Below are 14,700 nucleotides of genomic sequence, written 5' to 3' on the forward strand. Positions count from 1 at the left end.
AGTGTAGAGTTCCGTGGGGTTCTTTTTACAGATGAGGTACGATTTGTTTGTTTTTATTTCATAATATTTGTTCATTTCTCTCAGTCTAGTCTTACGAGGAGAAAAACGCATGATTGGTGTATTGGGTATTTACATTAGTGTTCCGATTAATTTATCATATGTGGCCCATTAAAGAGGAGATAATTTCTCGCTAATAAGATTTTTTTTCATTCCTAAAGTTGGAAATTTATCTCCTTAATAAGGGTGAAGGATTCTATTCTTTGATGGTAAACAACAGACGATTCATTGTGTTATGATTAATACTGCACTTACTACATCAATCACACTTTAGTTTGATCTTGTCAGATGTAAAATTGATAACCTGTCTGGCCAAGTTTTTTTTTGGGCTAAAATTCTTTTTTTTATCCCCAAAAGTGTTTTTGGCAAAAAATTGAGGTGTTTGGCCAAGTTTTTAGAAGAAAAAAAAAGTGATTTTGAGGAGGAACAGAAACAAATTTTGAGAAGCAGAAAAATGTAGCTTCTCTTCAAAAACATATTTTTGAGAAATAATTTTGAAAAAAATATACTTAGAATAATTTTTAAAAGTTTGGTCAAACATTAATTATTGCTTAAAAAATATTTTTAAATTAAATAGTCAAACACAAATTGATTCTCATAAAAAATACTTTTTTGAAAAGTAATTTTAAAAAAAATACTTCTAAAAATAAGCAGATTTTAGAAGGCCAAACAAGCTATTAAAGTAAATTTGTCACCTTAATGCAGCATGTCCTAGCGAGGCAAATGGTGAATGATTTTTGTACGTACTACGAGCTAAGTGACATTTGACCATAAGGAGAGAAAGAATCGAATTCTGTTGTTCGTTTTCGTTTTGTATGTATCATATTTACGTCCACACGTTTTTTCTAGATGTTTTATTTTAAAAATATAGAGTATTTCTCGATTTGTGTGTATTGCACATAAGGGTCATTCTAAATTATTTTGTATCATCCTACATTTATTGGATTTCTCGGAAGGTACACTTGAATTCAGAGACGAAGTTAAGATTTAAAGTGTATGAATTCTAAATTTTAAGATAAGATTGTGACCTAAAACTAGTTTTTATTTCTTAGTTAGTTAGATTTTCAAAGAAAAAGTAAAAAAAACGAAAGTTTGGAACTTAAATGTTTCTTTTTGACTTTTGGAATTTTCTTTGTTTTAATTCTTAGTTTAGGTTTTTGTTTTTTAAAGAAAAAGTAACAGAAAAACGCGCTGCTTTCAAAGGGAGTCGAACCCATGCATTTTCCCTGGAACCCAAAACCTTTGCCACTGAACCAAACCCTATTTGTTACTGGATTCAGCGTGATTTATCTATATACCTAATGAAAATATTTCAGCACAAATACAGGATCCGGAAAAAATCTCTGAATTCGCCCGAAACCGCCTATAGCTCCGACCCTGCTTACATCCATTCTCAAAGATGCTTTCTCTTGAAGTCTTTCATTCAATTTACTGTTAGATTACCTAAAGTCTAACTATAAATACTTAAAAAGGAACATACGGCACGAATAAATTAATAATGTTGACAAGATTATAAGTAAAAAATAATTAAAAATAAAATAAGAAAATATTCTTTATATTGTGAAGATATATAGCTTAAGGGTCATTTGGTTGTGGTACTGAAAATATCATAAATCTCGCATAAGATAATAAAGTGCTTGATTTGTTGTTAAAGGAGAAAAAGAAATGCCGCATAAGTCATAACTAATGCAACGTTAGTTGACGATGTTAACAAATACAATATATGTATTAAGTTATGGATTTTTTTTTATGCTGGATAGAATGTGAAATAAAAATTATATATTAACAAGCGTGGGGATTAAATTATGTAAAAACAAATGTAATTTCCCAAGAATGACCTTTAGAAAAAAGAGGGGTAAAATACAAAATTGTTTGGCAGTCAAATCTAATTATATTTGTTAGCAAAAGTTATATAAAATATATATTATATGTGTATAATAATACTTATATAAAAAAAAAATATATTTTGTCTATTGTTATTTTTGAGAGCGATTAAAAATATAAAGGAGAGCCACCACATTCTGATAAAAAATGAACTTCAAATTGGACCCGAGATCTTATTCATCATTTCGGTTCATCCACCGTCTGACGATCGTCTACAGAATTGCTTTTTTCCGTCTCTTTCTCCGGTGACCGCCGGCGATCCCTTTCTCAGGTAGGTTCCCTCTCCTCCTCATCCTCCTCTCTCTCTCTCTCTCTCTCTCTCTCTCTCTCTCTCTCTCTCCTATATCCCCTTTTCCATTGCTCTTACTACATAAACCCTAATCCCATTGTTAATCACGTTAATGTGTCGAATACGACTGTAATTCGGTTGCAGTACTTTTCCTCTGCGTAAATAGATTGAAATCTAATTTTTAGTCTTCGTTGTAAGTTTGATTTGATTTCAGTGCAAACTTAAACTCATAATGGAGAACATGTTTTTTCTCGTAGCTCACTTATCATGCCTTGTGTATTGCATTAATAGACAGGATACTGCACTAAGTATTGAAAAATGGAGGACATGTTGGTGGCGATTCTGTCGATGCTTCTGGTTCTAGCATTAGTTCCGCTTTATCTGTGGAAGCGCCGCCAAAATTCTGAGTCTTCGGGAGAACATGAAGATGAAGCTCAGGTTGACTTGCTTTTCCTTTTGGTCGCTATTTTCTTGCTTCTTGTCTTCTGTTACAAACTTGGGGATTAAGAGGATTATACTTGTAAGTTCTCTGGTACAAAGTGACGGGGAGAGGGGATTGATTCTTTGACCTTCCTAACTAAAGCGTGATCTGCGGGTGGGTATGACACTGTTGTCAGGGTTTGAGAATATTATGAACTGATCTTAGGACTAAAATTTTGGTATAAGCAGATAATCAATTGTCCTTGTCCCATTTCATATAAAAATATTTGACTGGATATGAGTTTAAGATGTTAAATGAATATATTGATGACAGTGGGAGAAACAATTAGATTAATGGTTATAAGTTAGTTTGATAAACAAAATATCACATCATGTATAAAATTTGAACACCTCAAAAGGTAGAGGTAAGGTCTGCTTACACATTACCCTCCCCAGACCCCACAATGTGGGATAATACTGGGTATGTTGTTGTTGTATAAAATTTGAACAGTTTTTGAATTCTTGAAAGTGTGAAAGTCGTAAAGAGATGGAATTATGTTGAACATCTTGGGAATTGGGATATCCTGAAATGGGGAAAGTGTCATATAAATCGGGACGGAGGGACTAATAGACATTTAGATGTCAGCATAATACACTCATTAAGGTGACACTACATGAGGGACTTGTAAAAGGTGCCTCGGTGTTGTTCAAGCGTCATCGAATTTAGAGAAATAAGAAATTAACACATGCTGCAAATTTAGCAAGAACTGAAATCATTACTGGCTAAATATCAGGTTGAGCAGAGGGAAGCTGTAATAAGAGCCACTGCTACGCGTCGAATGCGTCGAAGACCAGCTTCTTCAGCTGCTAGCACATCTTCGGCTGCAGCCACTATAGATGGTATTCTGCTAGATCTCTTGCTTTATAGGAACCGTTTGATTAATTTTCTTCTGGTAATGTCTATTTATATATTTTTTCCATATCTGTTTAGCTTGTTTATATTTTTAAAATCTAAAGATAAAGTATCACTTTTTTATGTGATGTTTTTCTAGTAATTATCATGTTCATATGGTTTCAACTTTCAAGTTGAAAGGTAAAAAGAAATAGGCAACTGTTTCTCACCTTTGAGCCCCTTTTTCAAAGTAGAATGCAAGATAAGACTACAGGAGGAGTCACTTCCATTCATTGAACATGAGCCTAAATAGCTGCGGCTTATTGGATTGGCTATAAGTTTGTTGCCTTATGTTCATCCCCATTGTGGTAACTTCATATGTAAATTAATGAGTCGAACGAGAAGTAAAGGGCTACCATTCGTGGACAAGGACATGATTATTGTTACTTTTCCTTGTTACTAAGATGTATTTATCTTAATGACCTTTAGGTGGCCTAGTTCTTCCTGATTATTGTCTCCTAACTGCTGCGCCCATGCTTTAGGTGCACTTGGTCAAGTTGATGCTACTTGGTGACTGATTCATGTTTATTTTTTTTTTTTTTTTTAATTTTCAAATATCTGCAGATCTGGGTGATGACAGTGATGATGAAGCTGCTGGAGATGGATATTATACTGCAAAATCATCAAAGAAAAAGGAAAAGAAACGTCAAGAGCGGGAAGCACAAAGACAGGTACCTCAAACTTTTAAGCATTTGCCTACATCCTTGCAAAAGTTAATCGTTCTGAACTTTATTACATAGCAAAATTCTCATAATCTTAACAAGTACAATTTGTTAGTAACAAGCTTGATGCTTGTGATTCGTATGCTCCCCTTTGAGAGGGGGTGTACTGATTGTAATTATTGCAACATATATCAAGCATAGGATAGAAAAATGTCCAAACGATGGGATTAGCTATTATCAGAAATATGTCAGCAATGTATAGTATGAGCATACAAGTGTTTAATGACATTTCTATGCTTATCAAACCTTTAGTTTTTCTCTAGTTTATTTTCTTAATTGAGGCCGGAATAAATTATATAGACACCTAATAATCATGGGAGGCCAAAACTTGGGACAAATTTTTGTCGACCCAAGGAGAGTTCACATGGGAATAGAGGAGGTAAAAAAGTAATGTTCATCTAGCACCCTATTTTGCTATAATAGGTCTGCAAAGCAATCTAGTTATATTAGGATTTTTTTTACTGCAGTAAGTGGAATATTATTGACAAAAGCATCAAGAAGATGCATAGATTACATAAGAGAGAAGTTATCAGCCCAAAAATGACAAAAAACCCTATCATAGAGCTAAGGAGCTGATAAATTCCATGTCAAGACTAAATACAGGGGTTTGGTTAACCCAACAAAAAAGATTAACCAAACATCTGGCCGTGAGTGTATGGTTGGCAGTTGAAATGCCATCAAAGCATCTTTTATTCCATTCTGCCCATATGTACCACAAAATACAAGCAAGAATGAAAGTCCAGATCCTTTTGATGGACTTCCCAACTTTCTATGAGCTCCAGCTCACAAAGGCCTCTCTGACATTGCATGGCATAGACCAATGCAGTCCAAAAAGTGATAAAAACATGTTAATGTCTGCTGAAACTGAGCAATGAAGGAACAAGCGATTTATTGATTCTGAAATTATATTAGGATTTAGTTTCTTATTCTTGTTTCCTCTTTAGTTTGTCAATTATTAGGTGTTTGTCCCCTGATTGTTGGAGGACCTTTTGTTTTTAATAATGCAAAATTAATTTCAGAATTCTCTTTTGGTTTTGGCTAGTTCCTTGGTTAAAGAGAACTAGGAATGCTGGTTTGCATAGGATATGAGTTCTTTGCGTCCTTTTTTGTTATAAATACTGCTAACTACAACATTGTATGCTGAACATCTTTAGGCAATGATAGCATCTTGATCGGTTGTTACTAACTACCTTCAGGATTCAGCCTGAATCGATAAGTAAAACCGAAAATAAACCCTTAACCTTCAGGATTCAGCCTGAATCGATAAGTAAAACCGAAAATAAACCCTTCATCTCAAAATGATAGAAAAGAAAGAGTGTTAGGTTTTCTCCTAGGGCTTTGGTCTAGTAGTAAGAGCGCAACAAGTGATGTGTGGATTAGGCGTATTACACAGACAAAAGGCAGGTAAAGTGGAGAACGGTTTTTTTTTTTGGGGGGGGGGGGGGGGCTTGTTATCTGCCTAGTTTTAACTCGAATTGTGCGCCACTGATCCTCGAGGATTTCTCAGTTATTAAAGAGAAAAAGAAAGAGTGCAAGGTTTTCCAACATAACATAAAGCATTTTATGAACTCAATTTAGGCAGGTCCTGGATGCAACTATGAAGAATAGTTAGAAATTCTAAATGGTTGAAAAAAGATGGAAATGGAACAGTAGTATACTTAATTGATAAATGGAACTGAATCTCTTTGGTCTCATTCAATTTATGTGATGGTTAAAAGTTCAGTCTGCACCTGGTTGCTTGCCTTTCACCTAATGGTTGGTGAAATCACATCTTGCTGATGAAAAGCAGAAGAATGGCATGGGTTAACACATTTTGCAGTGTGTCACCTTAGAATTAAACCCCCCTCCAAGAGTCATGAATACCATCTTAAGTTATACTGCACATGGCTAGTCTTTTAAACTCGGAACTGAATAAAGCTGTTGAAACAACACTGGTTTCTTCTGAGAAATGTGCATTTCTATTGCCTCATGCAATTTTTAGAAATTGAAAATCAGTATTGGTTATGATTCTTCTCATTGACTATATAGGCTGAAGAAGCTTCTCGGGAATCGAAACAGACAAAGCAAAGTCGCTATGATGACATCAGGAGGAGGAAGGAGGAGGAGCGTGAAGCTAAAGAGCGTGCACTGGTGAGTATGTGTTTGTGGAATCACTTGATGTGTTGCAGGACTCTTTTGAGAAAACTGGAATAATCTGTGTAGGAAGAAGAAGCTAAGGCTCGACAGGCCAAAGAAGAAGAAGCTGCTGCATTGGAGTTTGAAAAATGGAGAGGCGAAATTTCAGTTGATGCTGAAGGAACAACTGAAAATGAAATACAGGATGGAAGCCAGGGTCTGCTTTTTGATTTTGTGGAATACATTAAGGTAATTTTATTCATGCCAGTTGACCAATGACTAACCAAAGATTCATATACTATATCTGCATTTTTCCTCATCTTTTTCTTTTGCCTTTTGGATGTGGTGGGATCTTTTCTTTCTTGATAAGTAAGTTTTTCTCTATTTTGCACTAGAATCTTTTGACACTACGCAGACTACTTAAGCTTTATGTTGCTCGGACTCTCCGAAAATGTCTCCGGGTACGTGTCGGATCCTCCGAAAGTAGTGTATTTTTGGAGGATCCGACACGAGTGCGGCAGCATTTTGGAGAGTCCGTGCAACACAACTTAAGCTTGTATTTCAATGTATGGCTATAGCATGTATCTGAAACCAGTTTCAAGACACATAATTTGCAGTTTGGTGAAAATCATTGACATGAGTACATCAAATCTTCTTATTTACTGTCGCAGAAACACAAATGTGTGCCATTGGAAGATCTTGCTGCAGAATTCAAGTTAAGGACTCAGGTAAACACCTTTGTCATTATACCAATTTCTGGGTGTTGGTCACCATATCGCCTTTTTTTTCCCTGTGAAGAATAGTGCTTGTCAGTTTGGTCCTCTAAAAAGGAAGATCCAAGGAAGCTAGGTTATGTGATCTTCTTTTGCTTAGTTAAGTTGTAGAGTAAAGTTGCTCATCTTCCTAACATAAATAGGGATATATAATGTTTTCATTTTAGCTATATGCATTTCTTGAATTTCCCTTTTACTGCCCATTACTGCTTACTTTTTTATGCAGGAGTGTATCAATCGGATCAACTCTCTGGAAGAAATGGGTATTCTCCTTTTTATTTCTTAAAATTTTGGTTAGATTTTGTGCTTTCAAGAAGCCATGAATTCTTGTTCCTAAACAACCAAACATTTTGATGTGATTTCATCAGGGAGACTCTCTGGTGTCATGGATGATAGAGGGAAATACATATACATTTCACTAGAAGAAATGAAAGCTGTAGCTGACTATATTAGACGTGAAGGTAGGGTCAGTATCTCACACCTAGCTAGCAAGTCTAATCAATTCATTGACTTGGAACCAAAAGTAGAGTTGGTTGAGGATATAGGCAGCATCGAGGAGGCCACTGTTGCCTGATCTTAATGCGAGTACGTCTTCATGAACTTGTACGTGTAATTCTATGGAAGTCTAATGTGAAAAAATTGATATGCTTTACCCTAATTTAGATACATATCTTTCTCCTTCCTTTCTCCCTTTTCTGTCTCTTCAATTCCAGGTAAATGGTGGTTAATAAATTCCGAACTTGAGGATTCCAAGACACTTCCTGAAAATTTGCTGCTCAGAAAGCTGTCATTGGCGGGGTATAACCTCCTCCTGTTTGCGAGTATATTGCTGTGGCTACTCCTATGGATGTATATAAGTAGATAATTAGTTTACTAAAAGGACTTCTTTGGCAATTTCCTCCCAGGCTGGCTAAGTTTTGAAGAACAATTTGTCCTATAGTAGCAAATCAAACATGTCTTGGAACTATGTCTACAATTTTAGAGACCCGGTGTTGTTTTCTCGCTTACTTTCTGAGGCAGCTTGTGTCTCTCTTACTGATTTATCAGGTAGATTAGCCTTGCCTGAAAATCCTCTTAGCTGTCAATACCATGTTGAAGGTTTACTCATAACTCTTATAGGCAGCAGGACTAATTCATCTGTATTTTGTCCAATTAGACTAATGTAGAAACCAAAGGCATTACATGAAGAGTTCTTATTTTGCTGATACATTTAGAGTTTATTGAATTTATGGTTTCTGGTTGGGTATTGACAAATAATAGTGGTTTTCAAGAACCGGGCTTGAAATGAGGAAATGTCCGCTCTTATATAGTGTAGATTTCTTTGGATATGATGAGTTTTAATTCGAACTCCAGAAACTTTAGAAAAAGGAAATTGGAAATGCATGTTCGAGTTGTTACAGAATTATATCAACTCTATTGAGTTAAAGACCACCGAACCTACTAAGGGGTGTGGTGAGATGATTGGGATTCCTCCAGCTTTAACTGGAAGTTTGCTTTTACACCTTAGTGAGCCTATCTGGCGTGAATCCGGATTAATCGGGTAAGTCAGTGTCAAATATCGGATGGTTAAGTCGAAGGAAACCAAAGAAAACCACTGAACTTCTTATGCTGTAACTTTGGAAGTGTAGATCCTGTAATGGTTCAGACTCTTTGTGCATGTTTATGAAAGCATTGGACGAAAGAGGGGTTGAAAGTTGCTAGGGGTAGTATTTTTCTCTTGCTTGAGCCCCTTAAATAACAATATTAGTGTTTTTAAAAATAAATATAACTCAAAAAGTAATTTCCAATTTTATGTTCCTCTTTCCATCCGACCACCGTCATTGAAATAGACAATTTGCCATGCCAATTAAGCTAAAATTTGCAATCTAACTCCTCCATGTAAACAAGAAGTTAATTATTACTCCCTCTGTTTTAATTTGTGTGGACATTTTTTTTTAGTCCGTGCCAAAAAGAATGACTTATTTTCATATTTGGAAATAATTTACTTTTATGTAATGATTTATAGCCAAATAAAATACATGTACCTCATTTTACAGCACAAGTTCAAAAGTCTTTCCTTTTTTCTTAAACTCCGTACCCAGTCAAATGAGTTCACATAAATTGAAACGGAGTAAGATGTTAAAGAAATGTTCCATGCCACATTATTTTTTTTTTTTCTTTTTCTTTTTTCCCTATGGTCCTAAAAATGTTAAAAAGCAGAAAAAAGATTTTTTTTTGTAATATCTGCTTTTTTAACCATCTAGAAAGGTTCATTTAGCAAACATAGTAAATGTTAGAATCCTGTGTCCCGTCCGTAAAAATCGGGGAAAACTAGAGGAATAGCATTGAAGTTGAATAAGTCTTACAATTTTCTGTCTATTATTACTACAAGGCAGTTTTAACTGTCTGATGCATGGTTTCTCTTACTCCTACGTCGTTCATTTTTTTTTGGTAATCGACATTAATTAACTAATTTGGAATTGAGACGTAGTTGATTGATGATTGCCGTGTGCGTTTTCACGCGGCATCAACAAATCGTCCTTCCTCTTCCCCTGCCGCCTCCCTCCTCCTCCTCTGCTTTCTTTGCTGAAAGCCAAAAATTTGAACAAAGATACATCTTAACAAAACAAGAACAACAACAAAATCAAAAAACAAAAACAACCAACATTGTCCATTTCCTTTTAAAAAAACAAAAAACATTATTAATTCCTTCAAATGATTGTAAGAAGTGAAGGAATGAAAATACCATGGAAAAATGCTGCCGCCATCTCTTGCTTTACACTAATCTTGTTATGTTATAACATTCAAATATCTAAAGCTCAAGACTACGGCGGCGGCGACGAGTCGTCTGTCCCGGCCGCACCACCGCCGGAGCAAGAGAACTGCGACGGCATATTCGTTTCATATACATTCGACAGCCGCGAAAGAGAATACCCGTTCGTAAAAAACGTATCAGCACAAGCATGGGCATTTAACTCCATGTTAACTGTTATTAATACGGGACTTTACGAGCTGAAATCTTGGAAAGTTCACGTTGGGTTTCAGCATAACGAGCTTTTAGTGTCAACTGACGGAGCTGTAGCGGTTGAAGGCGACGGATTTCCGATCAAAGTTGGGAAAAACGGCACAGTATTGGCAGGTTTTCCGCAGTCGGATTTGAAGACGGCGATTGATACGGCCGGAGATTTTAATCAGATGGCGGCGCAAGTGAAGATTAAGGGGACGCAATTTGGTGTTTCGCCAAAAGCAACTCCAATGCCTAAGACAATTAAGCTTCTTAATGATGGATATAAGTGTCCTGCTCCTAAGCGCTTCAGTACGTATATATTTTCACAATTTTATATGACAGATATTTGATTTGACACGAGCCTAAACATGCCGACTACTTTTTAAGAGCATGCGATCAGGGTGGATCCAGAGTAGGCGAAACATAAATTTATGAGTAAAAATTATCTAAAATAAGAACAAATAGTAGATATGAAGCCATAATTTTAAAATATAATAGGTTCAATACTAAATATTTTAAAGGTTGAACCCATAGAATTCAAATCCTGAATCCGCCCCCGCATATAATTATGGAGAGATTAGGAAGTTTAATCTTATTCAGTTTTCAACTATAGAAAATTGTTGTTCTTTTTGAAAGAAACTAAGAAAATAAAAGTAACTATTATATCTCTTCACAACAAGGATATAAAATATGCATATATAGCCGACTCTAACTAATAAGGAATTATCATGAATAATTGATTGTTTTCTATGTTTAAAGTCTATCTGCATTAAAATTTTGTTCTTCATGAGTATGATGAATATTTGCTCGGATCCTCGAAAAATGCCTTCGAGTATGTGTCGGATCTTCCAAAAATAATGCACTTTTGGAGGACCAGACATGGACGCTGCAACATTTTTGAAGGATTCAAGCTACATGGACTGATACAATGTGTCTGCTTTTGTATCTGATCAGAAAACTTTATAGTATTAGAATTTAAAGGATAGATCATACTGCTGAAAGTGTTTAATTTATCTGTTTGCAAAATATGCAGAAACTTATATGCATGCTTGCTGCAAGAGGGACCCCAAATTCAAGCCCAAGAATACTACTCTCAAGTTCATGCCTCGCCAATATGGAGACCTCTCGTTCACATACGACGTTCTATCCGCGTATGAGAACAAGTACCAAGCTCAAGTCACCATCGACAACCTCAATCCCTTAGGCCGTCTTGATCATTGGAACTTGACTTGGGAATGGATGCGAAACGAGTTCATTTATAGCATGAAAGGCGCATACACTCATAAAAAAGACCCTTCTGAATGCATTTACGGGCCTCAGGGACAATATTACAAGGATTTCGACTTCACAACTGTCCTGAATTGTCAAAAGAAGCCACTCATCTCGGATTTGCCACCCGAAAAGGAAAATGATTACAAACTTGGCAAGTTACCTTATTGTTGCAGAAATGGCACACTTTTGCCACCTACTATGAATGAGACTAAGGCAAGATCTATTTTTCAGCTTGAAGTCTTTAAACTTCCTCCTGATATGAACAGAACCGCCCTGTATCCGCCTCAGAATTGGAAAATTGAAGGTACGGTTAATCCGTCTTATAAATGTGGCCCTCCTGTTAGAGTAGATCCAACAGGATTCCCTGATCCTAGTGGAACGGGCATGACTTCTACTGCTGTGGCTAGTTGGCAAATTACTTGCAATATTACGCGTCCAAAGCCAAAAGAAAACAAATGTTGTGTTTCATTCTCAGCTTATTATGCTGATTCTGTTATCCCCTGCAACACTTGCGCTTGCGGCTGTCAACAGACGTCTAAATGTGACGCGAATAGAAAGCCATTGCTTCTCCCTCCACAAGCACTTCTTGTCCCTTTCGAAGACAGGGAAGAAATGGCGGAAGCCTGGAACGCGATCAAACATTTCGGTCCATTTCCTAAGAAACTCCCTTGTCCTGATAATTGTGGGGTGAGCGTAAATTGGCATGTTGATAGTGATTACAAGAGCGGATGGACAGCTCGAGTAACTCTCTTTAACTGGGGAAACGGCGCGTTTGAGGACTGGTTTACGGCCATTCAAATGAAGAAAAACATTGCTGAGGGATATGAAAATGTTTACTCTTTCAATGGTACTAAGTTACCTCAACGTAACGACACGATTTTCATGCAAGGTTTGCCTGGATTGAACTATTTAGTTGGAGAAGTGAATGGAACTAATCCTGATAAAGATCCAAGAGTGCCTGGAAAACAACAATCTGTGATTTCATTCTTGAAAAAACATACACCAAATATTAACATTCCTTCAGGAGATGGATTCCCTGCTAAAATATTCTTCAATGGTGAAGAATGTGCACTTCCAACTGATTTTCCCAAAAGAAATGCAGCATTCAAATCCCAAGTTGGCTTGTTGTCTGCAGTTTTGCTTGCTCTCCTCACTTTTCTTCTGTTGACAGATCAATTACACTGATTCCTATCCCTACAAGCTGGTATAGTCACATTTTCTTTTAACAAAACTAAAATTGTACAATATTTGTTGGTTTTTACTATAGAGTTTACGTTATATACATCGTTAAAAGTAAGGATTTTTTACACCATCAGGTCATCTTTACTTGTTGTAACAAGTACCTGCTTATTTTCAAGATTGAAAATGAGGCTTAACTGTAGATATTCTACAAATGACCTAATAGCGTAAAAAATTCTTTACATACGGTGTGTATAACTTAAGAAAGGGAGCCTTGGTGTAACTGGTAAAATTGCTGTCATGTGACCAGGAGGTCACGGGTTTAAGCCGTGGAAACAGCCTCTTGCATAAATGCAGGGTAAGGCTGCGTACAATGGACCCTTGTGGTCCGGCTCTTATCCGGACCCCGCATATAGCGGGAGCTTAGTGCACGGGGCTGTTTTTTGTGCGTGTATAACTTAAACTTTTATTATGTTGTTTTTGGTCAGTGCTTATTTATTACAGGGTTTTTCTGTTTCAAGATTTTATAGGTCAAATGGACATGAAGTTGGGAGTGTAAAGAAGAGAAGTGGATCAAGAAAAGAGACAAATTAGGCCTGATTTGCAATTTAGAAGACTGTAACAAAGTTGGGACAGAAAATGCATGTACTTTGTTTGATTGATGTATCATAATTAAACTTACCCACAAAATGAATATTTGACCCTTTTTTTCTTGTGTAGTGGAGTATGTTGGTGAGAGTTGGATATTGTTGAAAACTTTTTATGTTCTTCAATAGGAAGTACATAAAAATGGAATATAGAGTTTAGATTATATTCTTGTTCTTAAGCAGTATCAAGACAAGGAGTACTATATATTTCAATACATATTTCTGCTTAAATACTCTTCTTGAAATGATTGATTATCATGATTTCTATTAAACGACCCAAGGTAATTGATATAGAGCACCTTTTGAAGGAATGAATTTTATTCTAAAAATATTATCTATATATATCTATATCTATACTATATTAAAAGCATGAAAATCCTTAGCGAAATATCGTTCGCCTATTTTACCCCTTTAAAATAGAGTTCACACTGAACAAAATAATCATTTAATTCTCTTCCTGATATTTAGAAGTTTAAATTCAACAGTAAATATTAAATCTTTCCTTATTTGAACAATATGAGAAATTCTAATATTTTGGGGCTTTATATTCCATTATAATTTTAATTTATATAAAAATTACGCAACATGGACAATTAAACACACACACACACACACACACACACACACACACATATATATATATATATATATTAAAGGAATAAAGTTACCATATATAATTGGCATTCTGGCTAAGCCAAGTGACTGAATTTGAATTAAAAGATAATTTTGAATTTATAAATAAAGTTTTAAAATTCGAATATATATATATATATATATTAAAGGAATAAAGTTACCATATGTAATTGGCATTCTGGCTAAGCCAAGTGGCAAGCTAATAAATGTCAATAGTATATGATAACTTTATTCTATATTTGACTATGTTAGTCAAACACAAATAATATATATATATATATATATATATATATATTGAATTAAAAGATAATTTTGAATTTATAGATAAAGTTTTAAAATTCAAATTTAAATTAAAAATAAAAATTTATCTTTTTTTTAATCATGTTATCGTACTTAATTCGGTTAATGATCATATGCAATCATGTTAGGAACTTTTGTTATCTTTTCTAATTATTTAAATACTACTTTGCCTCTGGCAAAAAAAAAACTATTCTATATAACTAAAAAACTCTTTCACATTTAAAACCCTATAATTATAGTTCTTTAAAACACTGTAGCTAGATTTGAATAAAGCAAATTTCTTTTAAAATAAATGTAATATATAGGGTACACGTCTATGTTTATTCAAATAACAAAAAAAAGTTTAAAAATCGAATAAAAGTTTACTTACATATATAATGAAGTAAACATACATGCTGGAGAAAGAAACATCACAAAAATCAGTCAATATTAAAAAAAAAAGTTGTTTTTTCTTTTCTTTTTGAAAAATAT

The 14,700-nt window shown here is 35.0% G+C and overlaps 2 protein-coding genes across 9 annotated transcripts; both read left to right on the top strand.

Moving 5' to 3' along the window:
- The first annotated feature begins 2,065 nt into the window (after nucleotides 1–2,065).
- On the top strand, nucleotides 2,066–8,419 carry LOC104105240 (DDRGK domain-containing protein 1). 7 transcript variants are annotated; one of them, XR_001971032.3, is made up of 11 exons: nucleotides 2,066–2,212; nucleotides 2,522–2,668; nucleotides 3,445–3,550; nucleotides 4,167–4,273; nucleotides 6,353–6,454; nucleotides 6,527–6,688; nucleotides 7,111–7,167; nucleotides 7,439–7,475; nucleotides 7,581–7,815; nucleotides 7,926–8,010; nucleotides 8,118–8,419. XR_001971032.3 is itself a non-coding variant. In XM_009613495.4 (10 exons), exons 2-9 carry the CDS (start codon nucleotides 2,549–2,551, stop codon nucleotides 7,784–7,786), a joined length of 897 nt encoding a protein of 298 aa, XP_009611790.1. In that variant the 5' UTR covers nucleotides 2,066–2,212; nucleotides 2,522–2,548; the 3' UTR covers nucleotides 7,787–7,815; nucleotides 7,926–8,419. The 7 variants fall into 7 exon arrangements, 4 of the variants coding, with proteins under 4 accessions (XP_009611790.1, XP_009611792.1, XP_009611789.1 ...); XR_001971033.3 differs by having other exon boundaries at nucleotides 7,581–7,797; XR_004509391.2 differs by having other exon boundaries at nucleotides 7,581–8,010.
- A 1,203-nt stretch (nucleotides 8,420–9,622) lies between these two features.
- LOC104105238 (COBRA-like protein 10) lies at nucleotides 9,623–13,527 on the top strand. 2 transcript variants are annotated; one of them, XM_009613491.4, is made up of 3 exons: nucleotides 9,623–10,507; nucleotides 11,232–12,674; nucleotides 13,180–13,527. In XM_009613491.4, exons 1-2 carry the CDS (start codon nucleotides 9,907–9,909, stop codon nucleotides 12,653–12,655), a joined length of 2,025 nt encoding a protein of 674 aa, XP_009611786.1. In that variant the 5' UTR covers nucleotides 9,623–9,906; the 3' UTR covers nucleotides 12,656–12,674; nucleotides 13,180–13,527. The 2 variants fall into 2 exon arrangements, with proteins under 2 accessions (XP_009611786.1, XP_009611785.1); XM_009613490.4 differs by having other exon boundaries at nucleotides 9,624–10,507; nucleotides 13,171–13,527.
- Nucleotides 13,528–14,700: the final 1,173 nt, after the last annotated feature.

Source organism: Nicotiana tomentosiformis, chromosome 8 (assembly GCF_000390325.3).
Source record: "Nicotiana tomentosiformis chromosome 8, ASM39032v3, whole genome shotgun sequence".
Lineage (NCBI taxonomy): Eukaryota > Viridiplantae > Streptophyta > Magnoliopsida > Solanales > Solanaceae > Nicotiana > Nicotiana tomentosiformis.

Excerpts from the sequence above, each read along its gene's own strand:
- LOC104105240 (XM_033658443.2), top strand. The coding sequence starts at position 2,549 with ATGGAGGACATGTTGGTGGCGATTCTGTCGATGCTTCTGGTTCTAGCA. Across the intron at positions 4,274-6,352 it reads AGCGGGAAGCACAAAGACAG|GCTGAAGAAGCTTCTCGGGA; the intron begins GTACCTCAAACT and ends TTGACTATATAG. Across the intron at positions 6,689-7,110 it reads ATTTTGTGGAATACATTAAG|AAACACAAATGTGTGCCATT; the intron begins GTAATTTTATTC and ends TTACTGTCGCAG.
- LOC104105238 (XM_009613491.4), top strand. The coding sequence starts at position 9,907 with ATGATTGTAAGAAGTGAAGGAATGAAAATACCATGGAAAAATGCTGCC. Across the intron at positions 10,508-11,231 it reads TCCTGCTCCTAAGCGCTTCA|AAACTTATATGCATGCTTGC; the intron begins GTACGTATATAT and ends CAAAATATGCAG.